This window comes from Manacus candei, unplaced genomic scaffold (assembly GCF_025592945.1).
Source record: "Manacus candei isolate 608988 ecotype Guabito, Panama unplaced genomic scaffold, ASM2559294v1 h1tg000126l, whole genome shotgun sequence".
NCBI lineage: Eukaryota > Metazoa > Chordata > Aves > Passeriformes > Pipridae > Manacus > Manacus candei.
The window spans coordinates 1,555,153-1,573,226 of NW_026138174.1; the positions used below are offsets into that span (position 1 = coordinate 1,555,153).

The 18,074-nt window shown below is 43.1% G+C and overlaps 1 protein-coding gene across 2 annotated transcripts; it reads right to left on the reverse strand.

Moving 5' to 3' along the window:
- Positions 1-8,589: 8,589 nt before the first annotated feature.
- On the reverse strand, positions 8,590-18,070 carry NDUFV3 (NADH:ubiquinone oxidoreductase subunit V3). Of its 2 annotated transcripts, XM_051770845.1 has the most exons (5): positions 17,934-17,992; positions 17,757-17,826; positions 15,562-15,691; positions 12,962-13,915; positions 8,590-8,884 (listed from the first exon to the last, which is right to left on the reverse strand). In XM_051770845.1, the coding sequence occupies exons 4-5, from the start codon at positions 13,848-13,850 to the stop codon at positions 8,718-8,720; spliced, it is 1,056 nt and encodes a 351-aa protein (XP_051626805.1). In that variant the 5' UTR covers positions 13,851-13,915; positions 15,562-15,691; positions 17,757-17,826; positions 17,934-17,992; the 3' UTR covers positions 8,590-8,717. The 2 variants fall into 2 exon arrangements, with proteins under 2 accessions (XP_051626805.1, XP_051626806.1); XM_051770846.1 differs by lacking the exons at positions 12,962-13,915; positions 15,562-15,691 and having other exon boundaries at positions 17,934-18,070.
- Between the last annotated feature and the right edge of the window lie 4 nt (positions 18,071-18,074).

The following is an 18,074-nucleotide window of genomic DNA, read 5'->3' on the forward strand; positions in this document are numbered from 1 at the left end:
GCTTGTTTATCTCAGTACAACATCCCACGTACAGAACGTGTGCCTATTTTGGCTGTCAATCTTCATTATTTTCTCTACTTCAATCAGACCCAGGAAAACAATCACAAAACACTCAGGGGATTTTTTTTTTCTCCCTTCCTCTGTGTGCATCCAAAGGATGCTGGCATTCATTTGGCTGCAAAGTAAGTGTATTCCCTGACTTCACAGCCTCCATAGGCAGCAGTACAGCTCCCTTGCTGCATAGTTTGTGTGACAGACCGCGTTTGCACAGTGAGATTCAATCCTGTCTCCTTGGAGGGACTGGGGCTGCCTTTATCTCTTCAAAACTTGTGAGTTTTCAATTATCAAAGGTTTGGTGTTTTGTGTTTCCCTCCCCCCCCCCCCCCCCATTAGTATAACATAAGTTGCATGTAGCCAGAATCTGTGGTGACTATAAATTCCAGCTGCTCCCTAGCAGACCACGGAGTGGTAGGACACTACTGAGACAGTTAAACATGGAAAAAAAAAGGAAGCTTTCAGAACCCCCATTTTCCTGTCGTGCCTAGACCCAGCCTTGCCCCTTTCTCATACTCCAGTTCAGTTTTGTATCACCACCTCCACTGCTGACAATACTTTTTTCAATGGGAATATCAGAGCCACAGCCACTGCCAGAATCTCTTGGCAAACAAGCTCCTCTCTGAGTCAGAGCCTAATGCCATTACAAGGTCTGCAACAGCTGCAGCAGTCATACATCTGCAAGTCATTTGAACATTTTATGATGAATAAAAACTATCCATTACATAGAACTATACATTATATATTAACCCTAATACTTATTCAGTTACACTAACAATAACCTTTTCCCTCTGCATGCTGTAAACTTCTTTGGCTGCAGCACATGTTAACAGAGGGACTCAGAGCTCCAGTCCATGGTGGAGCAGTCCCTGTGTACATATTACCTAACTTTTCTACCTATTTAAACACAAAATGATGGAAGGAAAGAAAGAAAGTGAATGCAAAGCTATAAAAATTCATACCATGCATAAGGAAAACATTTTTATATAATTGTATGAGACTGCATACACTCACAAAAATAGAGAGGACACAAAACAATGAGAAGTGCAGAGAACATGGACTCAAAGTGTCTAGTTAAGAGATCTGATTATGCTGTGCACAGATCTCAGACCCATCCAGATGTCTCCAGCCAGCAACACGATCCTCAACAGCACAGCCAAGATTTGAAATCTACAAAGTCAGAATTCCGATGGCGGGGCAGCGGGGCTCATGGAAAAAGAAACTGGAATTGTGAGGAGTTAAAATCCTTTAAAATAATAACGAGAACAGAGAAGCATAAATGTGGTTTCATGAAGGAAATGTATACAGAGCCGCAAATTATGAAGTCAGCCCTCCAGGACATTACATTCCTCGTGGAAGCTGCTGAGCCCGCTCTACATAAATAGGTGTAAAATACACTCACCGGCTTAGTGACTTCAAGGATGGAGTCCCATATGTGCTTCCCTACCAGTGAGTCTTCTACATATGTACACTTTTACAACAGTAAATGCGAACTGGGCAAGACATACCTCCCTATGAGTTTCACCATAAGAGTTTTAAAGAGACAAGGCGAAAGTCTGGCGTGACAGAAATTATCATAAATTTTCCATGATATTCACCCAGAGCCAGGATTTTACTACCAATCCCTATGCATGTCAGCGTGATTTCATGTTTGTTTATTATGTATCATTTGCAAACTCTTTGGGATTTTCAGAAATACATCCCTGTTGTTTCCCATTCACTTTTACTCTGTGTTTCATGGAGCAGTTTAGTGCCCATCATAACACCAGTATTGCTTTGGAAGCACAATGTCCATTAACTTGCACTTTCACACTGAGTTAAATGTGTAGATTAGTAAACTGCAGAATAGTGTAGGTTTTAAGTAAGAATCAGCCATTAGAATTGCCTTACAGTCAGAGAAGTGACTTTTAGGAAATGTTTTCTTGACTTGATCTGCTTCCTCAGTGCAGTCAGAGGCCAAACTGTTTATTTTACTGGCAACCCATCTTTATTGCTTGTGCTGGCTTTAACACTGCCATTCAGACAATCCACGCATTAAATACGAGAAGGATCCTAACATCCTAAAATCCTAATAAGGTTACAAACAGTTCATTTAAAGGGGATTTGAAAGGAGTCCAGCAGAGATCTTTCTTTTTGAGGGTCAGAAAAGCACTGTACTTCAGGGCTGAAAAACCTCTTTGCCCCCGATGGATGGGACACTTTACTTGACATGGCCAAATCCCTGTGGTCAATTTGTGGAGCACCTACCTCCCATCAAAAAAAAAAAAAAATAATAAAAAAAAATATATATAGAAAAGGGGGGGGGGGAAGTCCTGGCTCTTCTGATCACAAAGATAACTTACCAAGCCTGACGTGACGCAATGATGTCTTTCTAAGTCAGCAGCCAGCCAGCTGTCTCCTTGCTGCTGCTCCTGCTTTTCCCATGCTCCGGCGGAGCGGAGCTGAGCAGCCAGGCCAGTTGCACAGCCGCTGTCGAGTCAAAGGGCAAGAGCAAAGCTTAGAATAAACACGTTGTTTTCACTCGCTCGCTTGAAGTGCTGCCAAATCTCTTAACATCAGCACACGTAAACCTCGGGCGAGTATCGTGAAGCCCGAGGCCCGAGCAGCTGGAATCCTGGAGTGGTTACCTGGGATCTCAACGTCCAAAAAAATAGCCTCCCCATTCCTCGAGGCTGTGTGGAAAATCTCAGAAAACACAACCGTAAAAGCGCGACTAACATCAAGGAAAAGAGCCCCCAATTACTTCTTCCTTCGGTTCTCTTTTTTTATAGTCATCTCAAGTTTTCAGGGGTGGGGGAGCGGGAATGGGGGCGTCTTTCTGGAGATTCTTAAAGATGTTGGTTTTCCCAGACTGGGCAGAAGAAAGCAGTCATTGATTCTGGAGATAAATCCTGAGGTTATTCAAGGGGAGGAAGACTACGAAGATAAGCAGCTCAGGGCCCAGCAGTAAACAACCAAACAGCAGGAGCAGCTGGAGGAAGGGTAGAACTGGTCCATTTTTCTCTGTCCAATGGCAACCTTCAAGAAGCAGGAGTGGGGCAGAGTAGTGATGTTCCTTCCCTGGACTCCAAAGTTCAACAGCTTTGAAACAGTTCTTCAGCAAGAACTTGAGAGAAAAGGCTCCTTCTCCATATCCAGCCACCAAGAGAAAAGGAGTTAAAAAACACCGATCTCTTATGGCTAACGGGAGGGCAATATAAAAGATGGAGTCCATTGACTGGTGTCCAGAGACAACAACCTGGTATGAATTCCAGCACCATTCCACTTCCCAGCAGCTGGATTTCTCACCAGGGTGGATTGCTGGTTTTGGACACCTCCCCATTTTTTTCCTGTCTGTTAACAGTCTTCCACTAGTAAGTATTTGGAACAGTTGTAAAGCTTTTTTTGTATCTCAGCGGCCTCTCCATTGCCTGAGCGCAGTTTCAGAATCGCTGGCATTGCTGTGCAGACTATCTGAAGTGTATTTTTGTCACGCTGTTAATAAGGGTTGTGTCTCCTGGGAGAACCTCAGCTCGCTCCGAGTTCCTGAACGACGTGCGCGCTCGAGACAGGAGATGTGAGGAAAAAAGCTTCCCCATTTTAAACTAGTTTTTATTCTGAGTTGCTTGCTAAATACATGTGATGTGTGAAGAAAAAGCTGGGACCACTCTCCTCATCTATAAAGCAAGGATGAGAACCCAAGGAATTATGTGTCTTGCCAACACAGGCAACCAGAAGTCTCACAAATGATCCAGAACCAGCCCAATATCTGAGTCATAAGGACCATCCTTGCTCTCAGTTCCCACATTATCCTTCTGTATTCTGTATTCTGAATTTGTTCCCAGCTCCCCCCACGTTTTTCCCAGCCCTCTAACAATTGGATACATCTCACTTTCAGGAATACCCCAGGAGAGTTTTGGAAACATCCATACAGTTCAGGATGGCCTTGCCTGGCATGATTTTGAACTAAAAAAAAAAGCAGAGGATATGCTTTTTGGAAAAGGAGCACGTGGAAACAAGCAATGAATGCATGAAGGGGTGGCTCTCTCAAGTCCCTTTCCAAGCCTCCAGGGAAAAATAACTCTTGCCCCCTTCTTTGAGACAAGACACGAGCATTTGCCAAGCACAAGGTGTGTTGTGGTTTGCACGTTCCCTCTCCTGTGCTAGACAGATGCTGTCACAGATTTTAGAAACCAAGTGTACCCTCCACTGCACACACAGCCAAATGGAATGCCAAGAGCATCTCATAACCATTGAGAGAGATGAGACAGAAACAGAAAACCAATCACAAACTCAACCAACAAAAAAAAAGAAAGCATAAATAATGTTAATTAGGTCATTTTTTACATTACTGTGTGTTAACTGCATTAGGAACTGTCTATCCAGGCTTGGTATCTCAGATTTGGAAAGGGGCACTGCATTTAACCACATTTCAGACTGGAGTAACAAAGACAACTAAGACTTTTAGGTGTTAATTTTAACTAAAACACATGGCACAGGTTCTGTGAGTATTAGAAGTTAACTTGCATAAAGGCTGTACTCTGTGATGCTGCAGATTTACTGAACCACGCTCCTGCTCATCTATTTCTCACTTAAAAGTTTGTTGAGAGCGCAGGAGACACCAAAATAAATTTTGAGAGTTGACCCACTGACTCCATACACTGAGCCAAAGTTTTGGGGATATTTTATTATAAACACACATATTTATGTCCCTAACTTTTCACTAATGCAGTCTTTTCTTCTTTTCTACCCCAAAGCTGCCACATATCCTAAGACTTCCAGAGGTGGGTATGAATTTCCAAGTGTAATTGAATGTGTGTAGGCAAACCAAAAAGAAAAAGGAGCTCAAAAATATGTGTAGTTTGTATTAGGAGTGGTACCATCCTGAGCTGAACACTAAGGATAATATATAAGCACTGAGATCATGGAATCATAGAAAAGATAATAAGTATTTACAATTCAGTGAAGTAAAACCACTTGAGAGGAGAAAGACAATCTGGAAACCTGACGGGATATTTTGTTTAGAGTCCTAAATTAATTAATATTACTCAGAGTTTAGAGGAGTTTCTCTTAAAAGGATAAAATTAAAACAAGTAAACAAACAAAGCTGCAGTGCGAGAACGCCCTGGTTGTGAAGCTGATCACTCAGACTTCCAAAGGACCTGTATTAATCCTTGTTTTAGCTCCTCGTGCCTAACTCTGTGTGCAAACAGCAGCAAGGAAACCAATCTGGAATAGCACAGGAGGGCTGTAAATCCCAGGCAGATGGCAAAAACTTGGGCCAAGAACGATTCCAAGATTTTTTGTTTGTTTTTACAGCAGAGGGGACGTGAACCTGCCCCTGCAATGCTGTCGCTGCGGAGCAACTTGAGGAGCAGGAGTCTCCCAGGTTTCTCCCCAATCACTTTAGTGTGGAAGATTCCATACTAAAAATTAAGAAAATTAATATAAATCCCTTTCTAGCATGTTATACCTTGAAGCATAAGCTCTGGGGAGCTCTAGGGAGATCGGAGACCACTTAGGCAACCTGTGTTGCTACAGAACATGCTGGAGGTACACCGTGACCACACAAATACACAAATGGGCCTGGAATTTGTTGCACAAGATGAGCCTGAAGGAACAGGAGTTACCTGGTCTGAAGAGGAGAGTAAGGGGGACCTTACTGCTACCTTTAACTACTCCTTGGAGGGTTTAGAAAAGAAAAAAGCCAGGCTTGTCAAGAGGTGTGTGGTAAGGATCAGAAAACCAAAAATTCCAGTTAGATAACAGGTAAAGGTTTTGTTTTCTGGGTTTTTTGTCTTTTAAATCATGAGGGTGTCCAAATGCTGGAGAAGGTGACCAGAGATACTGTAGGATCTCCATCCTTGAAGATATTCAAAACTCAACTGGTCGAGGTGCAGGACAACCTGATCTAATTGCACCTGTTACAGAGCAGAGCTGATCATCTCAGGACTTCCTGACCTCAATTCCTTATATATTTCAGTTCTCATCATGACTGGAGGCAAAAGGAAGCACCAGAAGGACCAAAAAAGTCTAGAACTAAACTGATCACCACAAACTCTGTTTGCATTATAACTTCTGGACCTTGGATTAGTGGGTTTTCAACAGGTGTCCAGAACCTTCTGGGCTCCAAGTTGCTTCAAAAGATTTAAGTGGAAGGGAATTATGAAAAGCAATTTTATTAGCACTTTGCTACACTTAAAAAAAATAAATAAATAGAGGGATCTAAAGTTTAAAAACCATTCCCTTTGAAAAGGAAAGTGGCTGCTTCATCTTTTTAGGGTTGGTGAATTCCACTTTCAAGATTTTCATGTACTCCATTAACAATATTTACATTGAAAACCTCTCTTCTGAAATTTGTGTTGGTTCTGAAAAGCTGGTTTTCACAATAAATAAGCTGAGACGATTTCTTTCACAGCTGTGGTTTTCCAGGCATTATGTTAATATCCTGGACTCTACATTCTTCCAAACAAGGTCCCTGACTGTATCTAACAAGTGCCCAGCACAGCAAGACAAAGTTACTAATGTTACAGAATTTGAGCATTTTGTGTCATTGCTTGAAATGTTATCGTATGACTCAAACACAGCAACATCTGATAATGGCCAAGGACAAAAAAAAATGAAGCCTTTTTCATTGAAGTCCAGGAAAACACAACGGTGGGAAAAAAATCTCAGTGCCCTTATTCACATTATCTGTCCCTCCCAGAGCAGACGGGCTCACTGAACTGAGCAAACCTAAGACAGGCACCACAAGAGTTGTGAAGTTTGTTAGACTTCCAGCTTCATTTTAGAGGTGCAGAAAGATCACTGGAAGACACAGAGATGGGACTGCACGGATAGGAGAGACATTCACTGTTAATTTCTGCTGTGATCATGAAACAAGGGCAGCAAAATGCCCAGCCCAGAAACAGATTGGAATCTCCTTAGTTAAAATCACAGCTGAGGAGAGAGTAGGAGTTGACTGAAAGCAAGACACTCTGTTTCAACTCACTCCTGACTGCATTTGGGCAGTGTTTATAACACCAACCCTCCTTGGAAGTAAAAAGGGCACAAGGTGAGCAAGTCTGCCTCCAAACTGCCAAGAGTCACAGCTACTGGGGGCAGGCTGAGTAAACAGACATTTCACTTTTACTGTTTAGGTTCTGACAATTTGCAGCCTCCTTCCATAATCACAGAACAGTTCAGAACACAGCTCAACACCAACACTGCTCCAACCTAAAGGGCTCAGGTTACGATGTGGAGTCTCAGGTAATAACAAAACACAGCGGCTTCACTGGGGCCCTCAACAAGGGAAGACCCCGATTCTTTCATGTTTTTAATGTCAAGAGCAAATTTCTCCCCCTTTTACAAGCACAGTGTACGTGGTACCACTGGTGTCTCCAAGTGACTTTCTGCTCTTTATTCCCCAGCACGTGGGTTTACACATGAGCTGATTTTTAAATTTCAGTTGGAGTCAGTAACATGCTTTTGAGTTTTTACAGGACAATAAAATTGCTTGCCAGGGGTTTCTGACTTAAAGTTCTACACAGCAGATTGAGGTAGGCCTCTTGATCCTCCTTACCACATTTTTGCCATGTTAGAGTATAAAATATCTGTTCTACTAATTGCACCCAGGGATTCACATCCAATATCCATAGACTCCTAAAGCTGATTCTGTTTACCCTTTGATCTTGCCTAGTCTGTTGCTTGAAAGAATACAGACAGGTGATGGGAAATGCTGGAGCTATTGCAAGAACTGCTTAAACACTAATTAACTCCAAAAAACCCAGAATGAACAAGAAGCCAAAATGGAACTAAACCCACAACAGCTGGTGGTCATCAAGGCGATTTTCCCAGAAGGCAGAAGACTGTTACTAATAGGATGGAAATACAGAATTTACTGAGACCAACTGGAACTGCTGATAACATATATTGAGAAATGCCTCATTTCTCACATTTTCTGCAGAGCAAGAGTGAGGCTGAACAACAATTTTAACTTTCAGTGTGGGAAAAAATAAGTGGAAACTGAAACACAGTCCCAGCAATTAGTACTAGGAGCTAATTTTACTGTAATGCTATTTTCATCACATTTAAAAATAACGTTCAAGCGTTTTTATCCATAGAAATACATTTTTTTTCCCTCAGAGTTTAATCAATGCAGTATAGTTCATCAGAATCTGCCCACTGAGATTCTCTTACATTTTAAATTATTTCAATTACTGCAGAACCTGGATGTTGGAACCCCCAACAGATGATTAAATAAAGTTGTATGTTCCGTTCTCCCTTTACGACAGCGGAGGTTTTTGAGATGTTTCAATCACATTACATAAACCTGCATTCCTCCACTAACACAGAACATTCACTCTTGCCACAGGAGACAAATACTTATTGTGCTGCTCCCAGCCAATGATTTTAACTTCAAATCCAGAGTAAACATAACCTCTTCAGAGCTGGGGACACGTTTGTGTGCAAGGAGAACAGCCCACTGCACTACAGTGATAACAATACCAAAGGAAACCATGGCACGTTCCCTTGAGCATCTGTCAGCAAGTGAGGGACTCTAAGAACCAGAACTGCTCAAAGTTGTTATGCATTTATTTATTATTTATTATCTATTATCTGATTTAAATTATACAGATGAAGCCACAGTGCTAAATAGAACAATTCATCATTCTGCCTGGGCATTTGCTTAAAACGTGGTTCTTTCAGTGCCTTGGTGATGGTCTTCCAGAAGATGGCTGAGGCTGCCTGAACTTTGAGAGAACAGTAATATAATCAGCAAAGGTGTAAGTGTGATACTCGTGGTGCTGAAGGTTCTTGTAGGTGGAATTATCCATTTCCTCTGGAGCAGGCTCACCAAGTGCTGCAGTCTCTGTGAAAACAAACAGTAACTGGTGACTATAAGGATGCCACACCAGAGGACAATGTTCTTAAGCACAGTCAGCCTTCTTACACTGCCAGATCCCTCAGCCAGTCAACTTTTAAAAGAAAAAACAGTCAGCAACTACAACAAAAGGAGAATTTACTGAGTTCTGCTGGTTCCTTGTCTGGTCCTAAAGCAGCACATTAATGTGCAGTGGGGAACAGGAATCAGTACAAGGCATCTAATACAGCAAGGTCTTAAAACCCAAACTACCACCTAATGCTGGGGGTGGACAGGGCAGAACATTTCATTTATCTTTTGAAGGCATATGTCTGCATTTCCTGGCTTTTTCCATCGTTGCCTTGGTTTTCACTCCAGCCAGAACAGTAGGTGACATTCTCAGCAAGCCAGGAGAGGCGAGGAGCAGTACAAATGATTTATCATCACTCCAGACCATGAGATAAAGCCATTAGAGCTACTCTACAGATTGAACTTTTTCCATAAGGAAAAGTGAGGGAATTAGCAAGATCTCCACAGTTTAATTTCAAATGTGGTTATACCAAACAGTGATACATCAAGAGCCTTTGATGTGAATTTCCTTTCTCCTAAACTTTGTATCAGCTCTTCTTCATAAAAGAATAACCCAATAAAGTTATTTAGAACTCCTTACTTCATGTTAAAGCCAACATTAATTCTTATGCTTTTAGACTATTGTGCAAATGGGAACAGAATCATTTACATAAAAGGTTCCTGGTGTAGGCTGATTTTACAACCACGGAAATTGCAAGAAATAAAACTTTACTTCCCAACAATAATTTATTCTCATATACCCAGAGTTTTAACAGTAGGCAAGACACACAATCTAGTGAAAAGCTTCACCAATAAATTTGTATGTGGTGGCTTAGGTTAGATTGTGTAAAGCTCTTTTTGTAATGTGTCCATCCATAATAAAAATCCAAGAACTTGAGCAACTGAACACCAGGGTTTCCCTTTGCTTATGACATAATTATTGCAGTGTAAAGTGATCAGATTAAGAGCAGAATCCATAACATTTAGCAAGACTCGCTTATAAATCCCAACGTAGTAAGCCATGGTTTCAAAGCCTGTGACAGGAAATATCCCTGTGCCTGCTGCTCAGCTCCTACTGAGCCAGCTCATAGGAGACAGCACTGCAGAGAGAAAAGCCAGATGAAGTCTTTGCTGCAAATAGCCCCAAGAACAGGCAAGCGTGGGCAAGTGTACGTTCAACCTGCGAGAGACAGTTGTTCCAAATCAAGAGGCAGATGCTCAGGAAGAAAAGCAGATGGAGTCTCATTTTTCCTGCCCAAATACACTGTACTTAGCTCCTAAAAGGCAAAATTTATTCCCGAGTTCATCCTCCCCACACTTCAGTCTTCATCTCTGCTTTGTCTCTTAAAGAGCAAAGCACTTCACAGGCTGTTCTTCCGAAATGAATCACAGGCACATTTCTGAGTTACCACGCTACTACTTTGCTACTTACTCAGCAGTTCAAGTCAGCAGTTTTTGCTGACTGCTCTACAAAGGGATGACATCACCTGAGCATCCAGGTTTGTAATGAGAAAAACTCCTTGTATGCCTTCCCTGTGCCTGCTGCAGAGTTTGGAGATGAGCAAACGAACACATGGACAGGACAGAAGCACGAATTACAGGCGGTATCGTGAGCTGTGAACATTAAACATGGAAAAGCAGAAGCTGTTCTCAAAGAAGGAAGAGAGAGCTGGATATATCTGGAGACAACAGTGCAGTTTTTTTGAACACAGTGTAGCTGGATTTGAGCTGGGACCCTCTGGCACCCACAGACATCCCACCAGCAGTACAGACCTTACCTGTACCAACCTCCAGCTCTCCTACAGCCACTGCAGCCACTCCTCTGGCACTACCCAGCAGACACTTCCCTGCTGCCACAGCCTGACCACCTTCACAAAGCAGGAAAAGCTCAACAGCCAAAGTGCCTTTTTTAGCAAAGCCAGTCCTACCCAGAAAGGTTTTGCTGGTGCAGTCCTCCCTTACCTGAAGTTAACTGAACTCATTGTTTGTGTCTCTGTATTTCTTTCAACGTGGAATTAAAAAAAAAAGATGCTTGAGAATCTAGAATTCCACTGTGGATGAACGGGGAGAAAAGCATCATATGTAGATAAATCCAAATAGCCCTTCCCAATTTTTTTTTTAAAGAAAGTTTCTGCTGCTGGCTGCAAGGAGGAACAAGCAAATTAAAATATCACTTGCAAACAGCGCTGCATTTTATTATTTGAATCACAGAATCATTTTGGTTGGAAAAGACCTCTGAGATCATCGAGTCCAACCTTATACTGATCACCACCTTGTCAACAGGACCAGAGCACTGAGTGCCACATCCAGTTGTTTCCTGCCATCAGGGAAGAAGGTAAGCAAAGAAATCAAACTAAGAGCCAACTAACATCTCAAAACAGAAGGCAGGTCTTTTACTCAGCACTATCTCCTGGAAACTGATGTACAAAAGCAATTATTTGCACGTAACCTGGTTAGACACTTCAGTCACAGAATGGTTGAAACTGGAAGACACCTCTGGAGGTCATCTGGTCCAACCCCAAATTCTCAGGCAGGCTTAGCCTAGAGCAGGATGCCCAGGACCACATTCAGACAGCTTTTGAGTGTCTCCAAGGATGGAGAGTCCCTTACCTCTCTGGGCAACCTGTGCCCAGAGTCCTACCACTCTCACAGTAAAAAAAGTGTTTAGTGATGTTCAGGCAAAACCCTGTTTCAGTTTGCACCCACTGTCTCTTGTCCCATCACTGTGTACAACTGAACAGCTTTATCTCTGCCTTCTTTGCACTCTCCCTTCAGGTATTTACACATTGAAGATATTCTGTCTGAACCTTCTCTTTTCTGGGCTGAACAGTCCCAGATCTCTCAGATCTCCCCCTTCCTCACAGGAGAGACACTTCAGTCCCTTCGTCATTTCAGTGGCACTTTGCTGGACTCCATCCAGCAGCTCCACATCTCCCTTGTGCTGGGGAGCCCCAGACTGGACACAGCACCCCAGGTGCCCCTCACCAAGAAGGAGATGCAGCTCCCTCAGCCACAGTCCCAACACAACCCAGGTCACCCTTGGTGGCCTTTGCTGAGAGGGCACATTCCTGGCTCTCGTTCAATTTGCTGTTCCCCTGGACCCCCAGGGCCTTTCCCTCAGGGATATCACTTGGAGGATGATACAAAGCAGCTTTACAATTATGCTGCTTTTATTCCAAGTAGGCAAATTCTTCAATTCAAAGTAGCAGCGAGAAGGGGGGGTTTAAGAATGGTATTTATATACTGCCTAAGTTGAAGGGCAGGAATGGTGACTGTGACAGATCAGGAAAGAGGGGCATCTGCTACTGAAAAACACAAAATGAGGTAGGTTAACAGGATGGCAGTAAATAAGAAGGGTAAATTAGGTAGGGAAGCAAAGCTAAGGAGATGATTATATGATGCATGATGGTCTTTCCTAAAAACATACTGCTGTCTCCTCCCAACTCACTACCAAAAGTTAACTCACTGCTTCCACACTAGTTACTTACAACCTTCCAGTCTCAGAATCAACACCTGTTTCTGGCATTATGCTATGATTTCCTGAAGTCTACTGGAATCTGAAACACTGAAAGATTGAAAAAAAACCCCAAAGCCTAATGCAAAAAAACCCAAAACAAAACCAGAAAGACAGCAGAGTTTAAGCAACACTCAGATGGCCTCAAATTCAGGTCATGAGACAAATACTTCTGAGAAAAAATAAAAGTGAAAAAAAATTTTGTCATATAAAACCCATGATTTTGCTCACAGTGGAAACAATCTTGTTTTCATTTTATAAGTAACTGGTTTATGAAACTACAAATACAGAGAAATGAAACCACTTCCTTTCACAACATAGCTGGAAACTGAGCATTACTGACAGCTTATAACAATTAGCAATGAACAACAATTTATCTTCCAGAAAGTCACTGCCACACTGTCAGCTTCAGCATAAAGATCAGAGAAGATGTGGAAACCCTTTAAAAAAGTCAAACCCTAGCGCAGATGAATCAATACAGTTCAAACAATTTAAAGTTGTACCCTCTGTTGTGCTGCTTTCTCCAGCCTGGACTCCTGCTTCCTGAATGGTCTCCTCCTTTGCCGTGGTACCCATCACCAACCCTGTGCTTCCAGAAGTCTCTTCCACTTCAGGAGCAGTTACTTCTTTTGCTTCTGACTCCTGTGCCTCCTTCACCTTTTTCTTCTCTCCTCTGGATACCACTTTTTGCTCTCTGTCTTCCCGTGTAGCTGCTGAAGTTTTCAGCTGAATTGCTGCTACTTGGGTTCCGATGGACTTCTCCTCCAAACAATCAGATTTATGAGTGACACCGGTCAGGTCTTGGCTTCTCACCACACCTGGTTTTAAGACCAACTTCTGCCAATCTGCTGCTTCTGGAGTGGATTTTACTTTGGGGTCTCTTGCTTTTGATGTTTCCTGGCTGACTGATTTTTTAGCAAATTTGACCTGCTTTACAGGAGATACAATTATTTCTGGTTGGCGTGACAGCTTCTTAAGTCCATACTCTTTGTGGGATTTCTGGAACAAATTCTCTTTTGCTAGCATTGATGCTTTTACTGCTATGTTCTCAGAAAAGATGGGATCTCGCTTAGGAAACTCAACTTTAGTTTTAACAGCAGCTCCTGAATCCTCATTTTCTTCCTCAGAATCTGAGCTAGAATCTGACTCTGAGCTGGATGAGGACGAAGTCTGTTCCTCGACTAACTCTTTCCTCAAGCCTCCTGTTGCAGGTGCAGTGAGGTTTTCCTCCCCAGGGGAGGAAACAACTCCTCGCTGAGGAAATGCAACCACAGTTTTTCTTGACATGAACCTCCTCGTGTCTTCAGCGGGTTTTGAAGCTTCCTCGAGGCTGGTACTAGATATGCTCTCATCTTTGTCTGTGGACAGTAGGAGAGAGCTAGAAGACAACATTTTAGGAAATTCACCTGGTGCCTTGGTGGCAAGCAGCTTGGTGCTTCCCTGTGGTGCCACTACATCTGGGAAACGGCATAAAGAGGATTATCATCATTATATCCCACACTGCTGTTACTCAGTGATCTCAGTCACACAATTCAGACTTTCCAAGACAATCTGGCACAAAAATAAACTGAAAGGAATTGTTATACTAAATACAGGCACTGCGAAGCAGGAAGTTTAAGACATTCTAAGTTAAAGAAGCTGGAGTTCTAGTAGCACTTAACAGTTTTTGCTGCTGCAAGGCTGAAACTCATGGGATAAATCCTCATGTTCCTTCCTTTGCCAGACCCCTCCAAGAGCTGGTTTTCCCTGTGCTTCAGCTCTGCATCACTGAAGCGGTTTGCAGACACCTCCCTACCTCAGGTGAGTGTTAAGATGGGTGGTTAGCCAAGCTCTTCAAATATGCTGCTGCAGAGACAAAACTTGTACGTGAACAAGGCAGCAAAGCAGAAACCACAGTAAACAGACACAGCAACAGCTGCTGGCAATAGTTACCCTGGAAGCAGAAGGGAGGAAGGACTCCCAAAAGGCAAAGTACTGGAATAAGAGATACCTGAGGACATACATGACAATATTAATTGTTCATTGCCCACATGACCTGCCAACTGAATTGTCTCTCCATGGCTTAACATTATTTCCCCAAGAGACTTTAATCTCCTCCAGTCTTCATTTCATATTTTTGATTTGAGACCTCTTTGTAAAACAAGACTTAGAAGATATCCTAATGCTTCATGTTTCATAGAATCATAGAATCAACTGGGTTGGAAAAGACCTCTGAGATCATCAAGTCCAACCCTTGATCCAACACCACTGTGGTTCCCAGCCCATGGCACTGATGCCACATCCAGTCTCACCTTAAACACCTCCAGGGATGGTGAATCCACCCCCTCCCTGGGCAGCCCATTCCAATGGCTGATTACTCTCTCTGTAAAAAATTTCTTCCTAATATTCAACCTAAACCTCCCCTGGCACAGCTAAAGGCCATGCCTTCTTGTCCTACTGCTGGTTCCTGGAAGAAGAGACTGACGCCCACCTGGCTGTGGCTGTTTGCCTCTCTCTCTCCTCTCTCATGGATACTTGCAGTAAGCTAAATTCTCCAGACAAGGAGAAGAGAAAGCAGCAATTTTGGGCCCTTTCAGAGAGTAACCAATACCCTTGGATGCTTGTGCCAATATCATCCTCAAGAGGCTGAGCAACAGCAAATACTGTTGTGGTTATAGAAAACAGGAGTACAGAGGACTGGGACCACACTGAGAAGATTCACTATGGCTGAGATTGGCTGTAGTGAAGCCAACTCCATTATGAATTGCACCACTTCCAACCAGCAGAATAATCCAACAGATTTCCAGCCCATTATGCAGATTTATCTGCACAGTTTGGAAACTCAGATCTACTTTGTAAGACCATAAAACACATGCAGTTTTCCCCTCTCTAGTATTTTACAGTAATACCTTGCGTGATTCAAGGAGTTATTACCACATAGTTCTGAACAGAAGCAAGTTTTTAGCAATGTCCAAATGAAAACACCACAGAAAAGACAAACACATGAAATTAAAAGCATAGTATTCAAGAAAGAAATAAGAGGTTTTATCATAATGAAATACAAATGAAGAAAAGTATCAAGTTTACTCTACAGTTAATATTTGGAATAATTTCAAGCACATACTTCTCTCTGTCAGCTGGAAGGTGCAGGGCAGGAAGGAAGAGCAGAGGGAAGCAGGAGGATGGGAAGCCACCTTTGGAAGAGGTCTGACTCCCTGCACAGCCTGACCCAGCCAAACAGCAGCCTGGAGGAACTAACACGTGAGGAAACATCACTCAGGATTGAAGAGTTCTTCAAGGAAGCAAACAGGGAGACCAAACTAACACAAGACTGGCCAAAGGGAGGGCAGACAAGGGTAAGCTGAGCAAAAGCTGAAGAATTATTAATGTTAAAACATCCTAAGAAACCAAGAAGGCAGGTGACACTCAACTTGCCTATTAACAGTAGGTGCTACTGTAAAAGTACTTTAAACACTTAAGCTTGGATATGTGAAAAACACAGACTTTATGACTAAAAGCTGAAACATGTACTCCAAACTTTGCACCAGCTGATCTGTATTTGCACCACTTTGCCAGAAGAACAACACATCCAACTGAGCAACAGGAATATCATTCCCAGATGCATTCTTCCTGATGCCTCTAACATCAGCACCGTCACCAGGATGTGTTTAAAGCAGGTTCTCACTCAGAGAGGTGACAGGCAGAAATGACAGGTCTATTTCCCTTCATTGACTCTGTATGTGAACCTGACCATTTTATCCAAGCAAGGACAATTTGCACATCCTGTTCCAGCCAGAACCTGGAAAAGGCAGCTGAATCCTTTCCATCTTAATTAACCTGAAGAAATCGCAGGGGAAGCAGCTGGAAGAGGAGGCCTAAGAAGCCTCCTGACACAAATCAGAGCTGCAGGACAGCGAATCCAGAGCTGATACTGAGGTACATCTTAAATACACGTAATGCAAAAAAATAAATTCTAATAAAAAACAATTTGCTGTTCAATGAAGGTTATATCAATCTATGCAGTGAAGGTTTTCTTAATGGAACAGCCAAGCTTTTGTTTGCTTTTAAGAGGATGCCAGAAGAGGATGCATTCAACTCTTTCAGTGATCCTTTCAACAGCAGCCAACAAGCCTGGCCACTCCTACCTATGGCTCCATGAAGCTTTGCTGTTAAAGTCCCTGAATCTCTAATTTGAGACAGGAATCCCCACTGAACCAGTGCATCTCCACTTAAAACCAGCATTTTGTACAAGATACCCTTGTTTGAAATTTGTATTCCTGTTTTGACTTTGGTCAGGGACAAAAGGGGCTCAAAAACTCCTGAATGGGGGATGCAGTGCAGCACTCAAACCCAGGTTCAGGCATTGCCCTGCTTGGAAAACCTAAGGGGCAGGAAGCATTACAACCAAATTTAACACATCAGGGCTGTGGCAGCTTCTCAACCTGCTGCCTTTTAACCCTGATAATCCAAACATTTCAAAGGACAAGGGCAAACATCTAAAGTCGAAAACTAAATTCTGCACCTCATTAAAAAGAGTGACTTGGTACATTCTTTTCCATCAAATTTCAGGCAGCTTGCAAAGCTTCTTTATATTAAGACAAATGTAATTAAATCTCTGCTTAAGTCTGGTCAGGCATCACAGCAGTTAATGTATTACAAAATTATAGAATGGTTTGGGTTGGAAAGGACCTTAAAGGTCACCCAGTTCCAACCCCCTGCCATGGGCAGGGACACCTTCCACTATCCCAGGTTGCTCCAACCTGGCCTTGGACACTTTCAGGGACGCAGGGGCAGCCACGGTTCCTCTGGGCAACCTGTGCCAGGGCCTCTCCACCCTCACAGTAAATAATTTCTTCCAAATATCTAATCTAAACCTCCTCTCTGTCAGTTTGAGGCCATTCCCCCTTGAACACGTTACACAGTTTGACATTGCCCCACCCAGCCTGGCCTTGAGTATTACGGTGAAGGCAAACACGACAGAAGTTGTCAAAATCACAAATATAAATATATATGCATTTATATTATTTATAAAAAATACACGTATATGGCCTATAAATAGAAATACATCCCACATAGCCACGTTCCTACGAGACTTTACTTCTACTGTACTTTTTACTTTTTACTGTACTGTACTTTTACATTTACTTTTATTATATTGTACATTTTATCAGAAACCCTCGTTTACATGGCGATGACCTTCCACTCATTGGATTTCCCAGCTCACCCACCTCTCTCGAGACGCGACCATCCTCAACCTCTCCTCACCTATCCCTTTTACTGACACCCCGATACCACTCGGAATCAAAAGAACCCTCTTACTCTTTTTTGGCGGCGTCCCGCTTTGTTTATTTGGCTTCGTGCAGAGCCCGCGCGCCTCCAGCTGCAACACCTGCAGGCCGCGATACAACAAGAATTAAGAAAGCGGGACGAAATGCCCCGAATTGAGTGGATTTGGGGACGGGGGAAGAAAGGAACTGCGCTGAGGACCCGCTGTACCTGGCGCGTCGCCGCCCTCCCACCGCCCCTCAGCGCCGCGGCCGCCGCCGCCGCCATCTTGCCCGGGGCCCTCACGGCGGCTCCGCCCCCTCACGGCGGTGGGCGGGGCCGGCGCGGGGTGAGGTCGGTGCGCGGCGCGGT

What these genes read in the sequence shown, in the direction of transcription:
- NDUFV3 (XM_051770845.1), bottom strand. Translation starts at nt 13,850, where the DNA reads ATGTTGTCTTCTAGCTCTCTCCTACTGTCCACAGACAAAGATGAGAGC. An exon ending in AGAAAGCAGCACAACAGAGG is followed by an intron (nt 8,885 to 12,961) that starts GTACAACTTTAA and finishes TTGTTTTCACAG; the next exon opens with AGACTGCAGCACTTGGTGAG.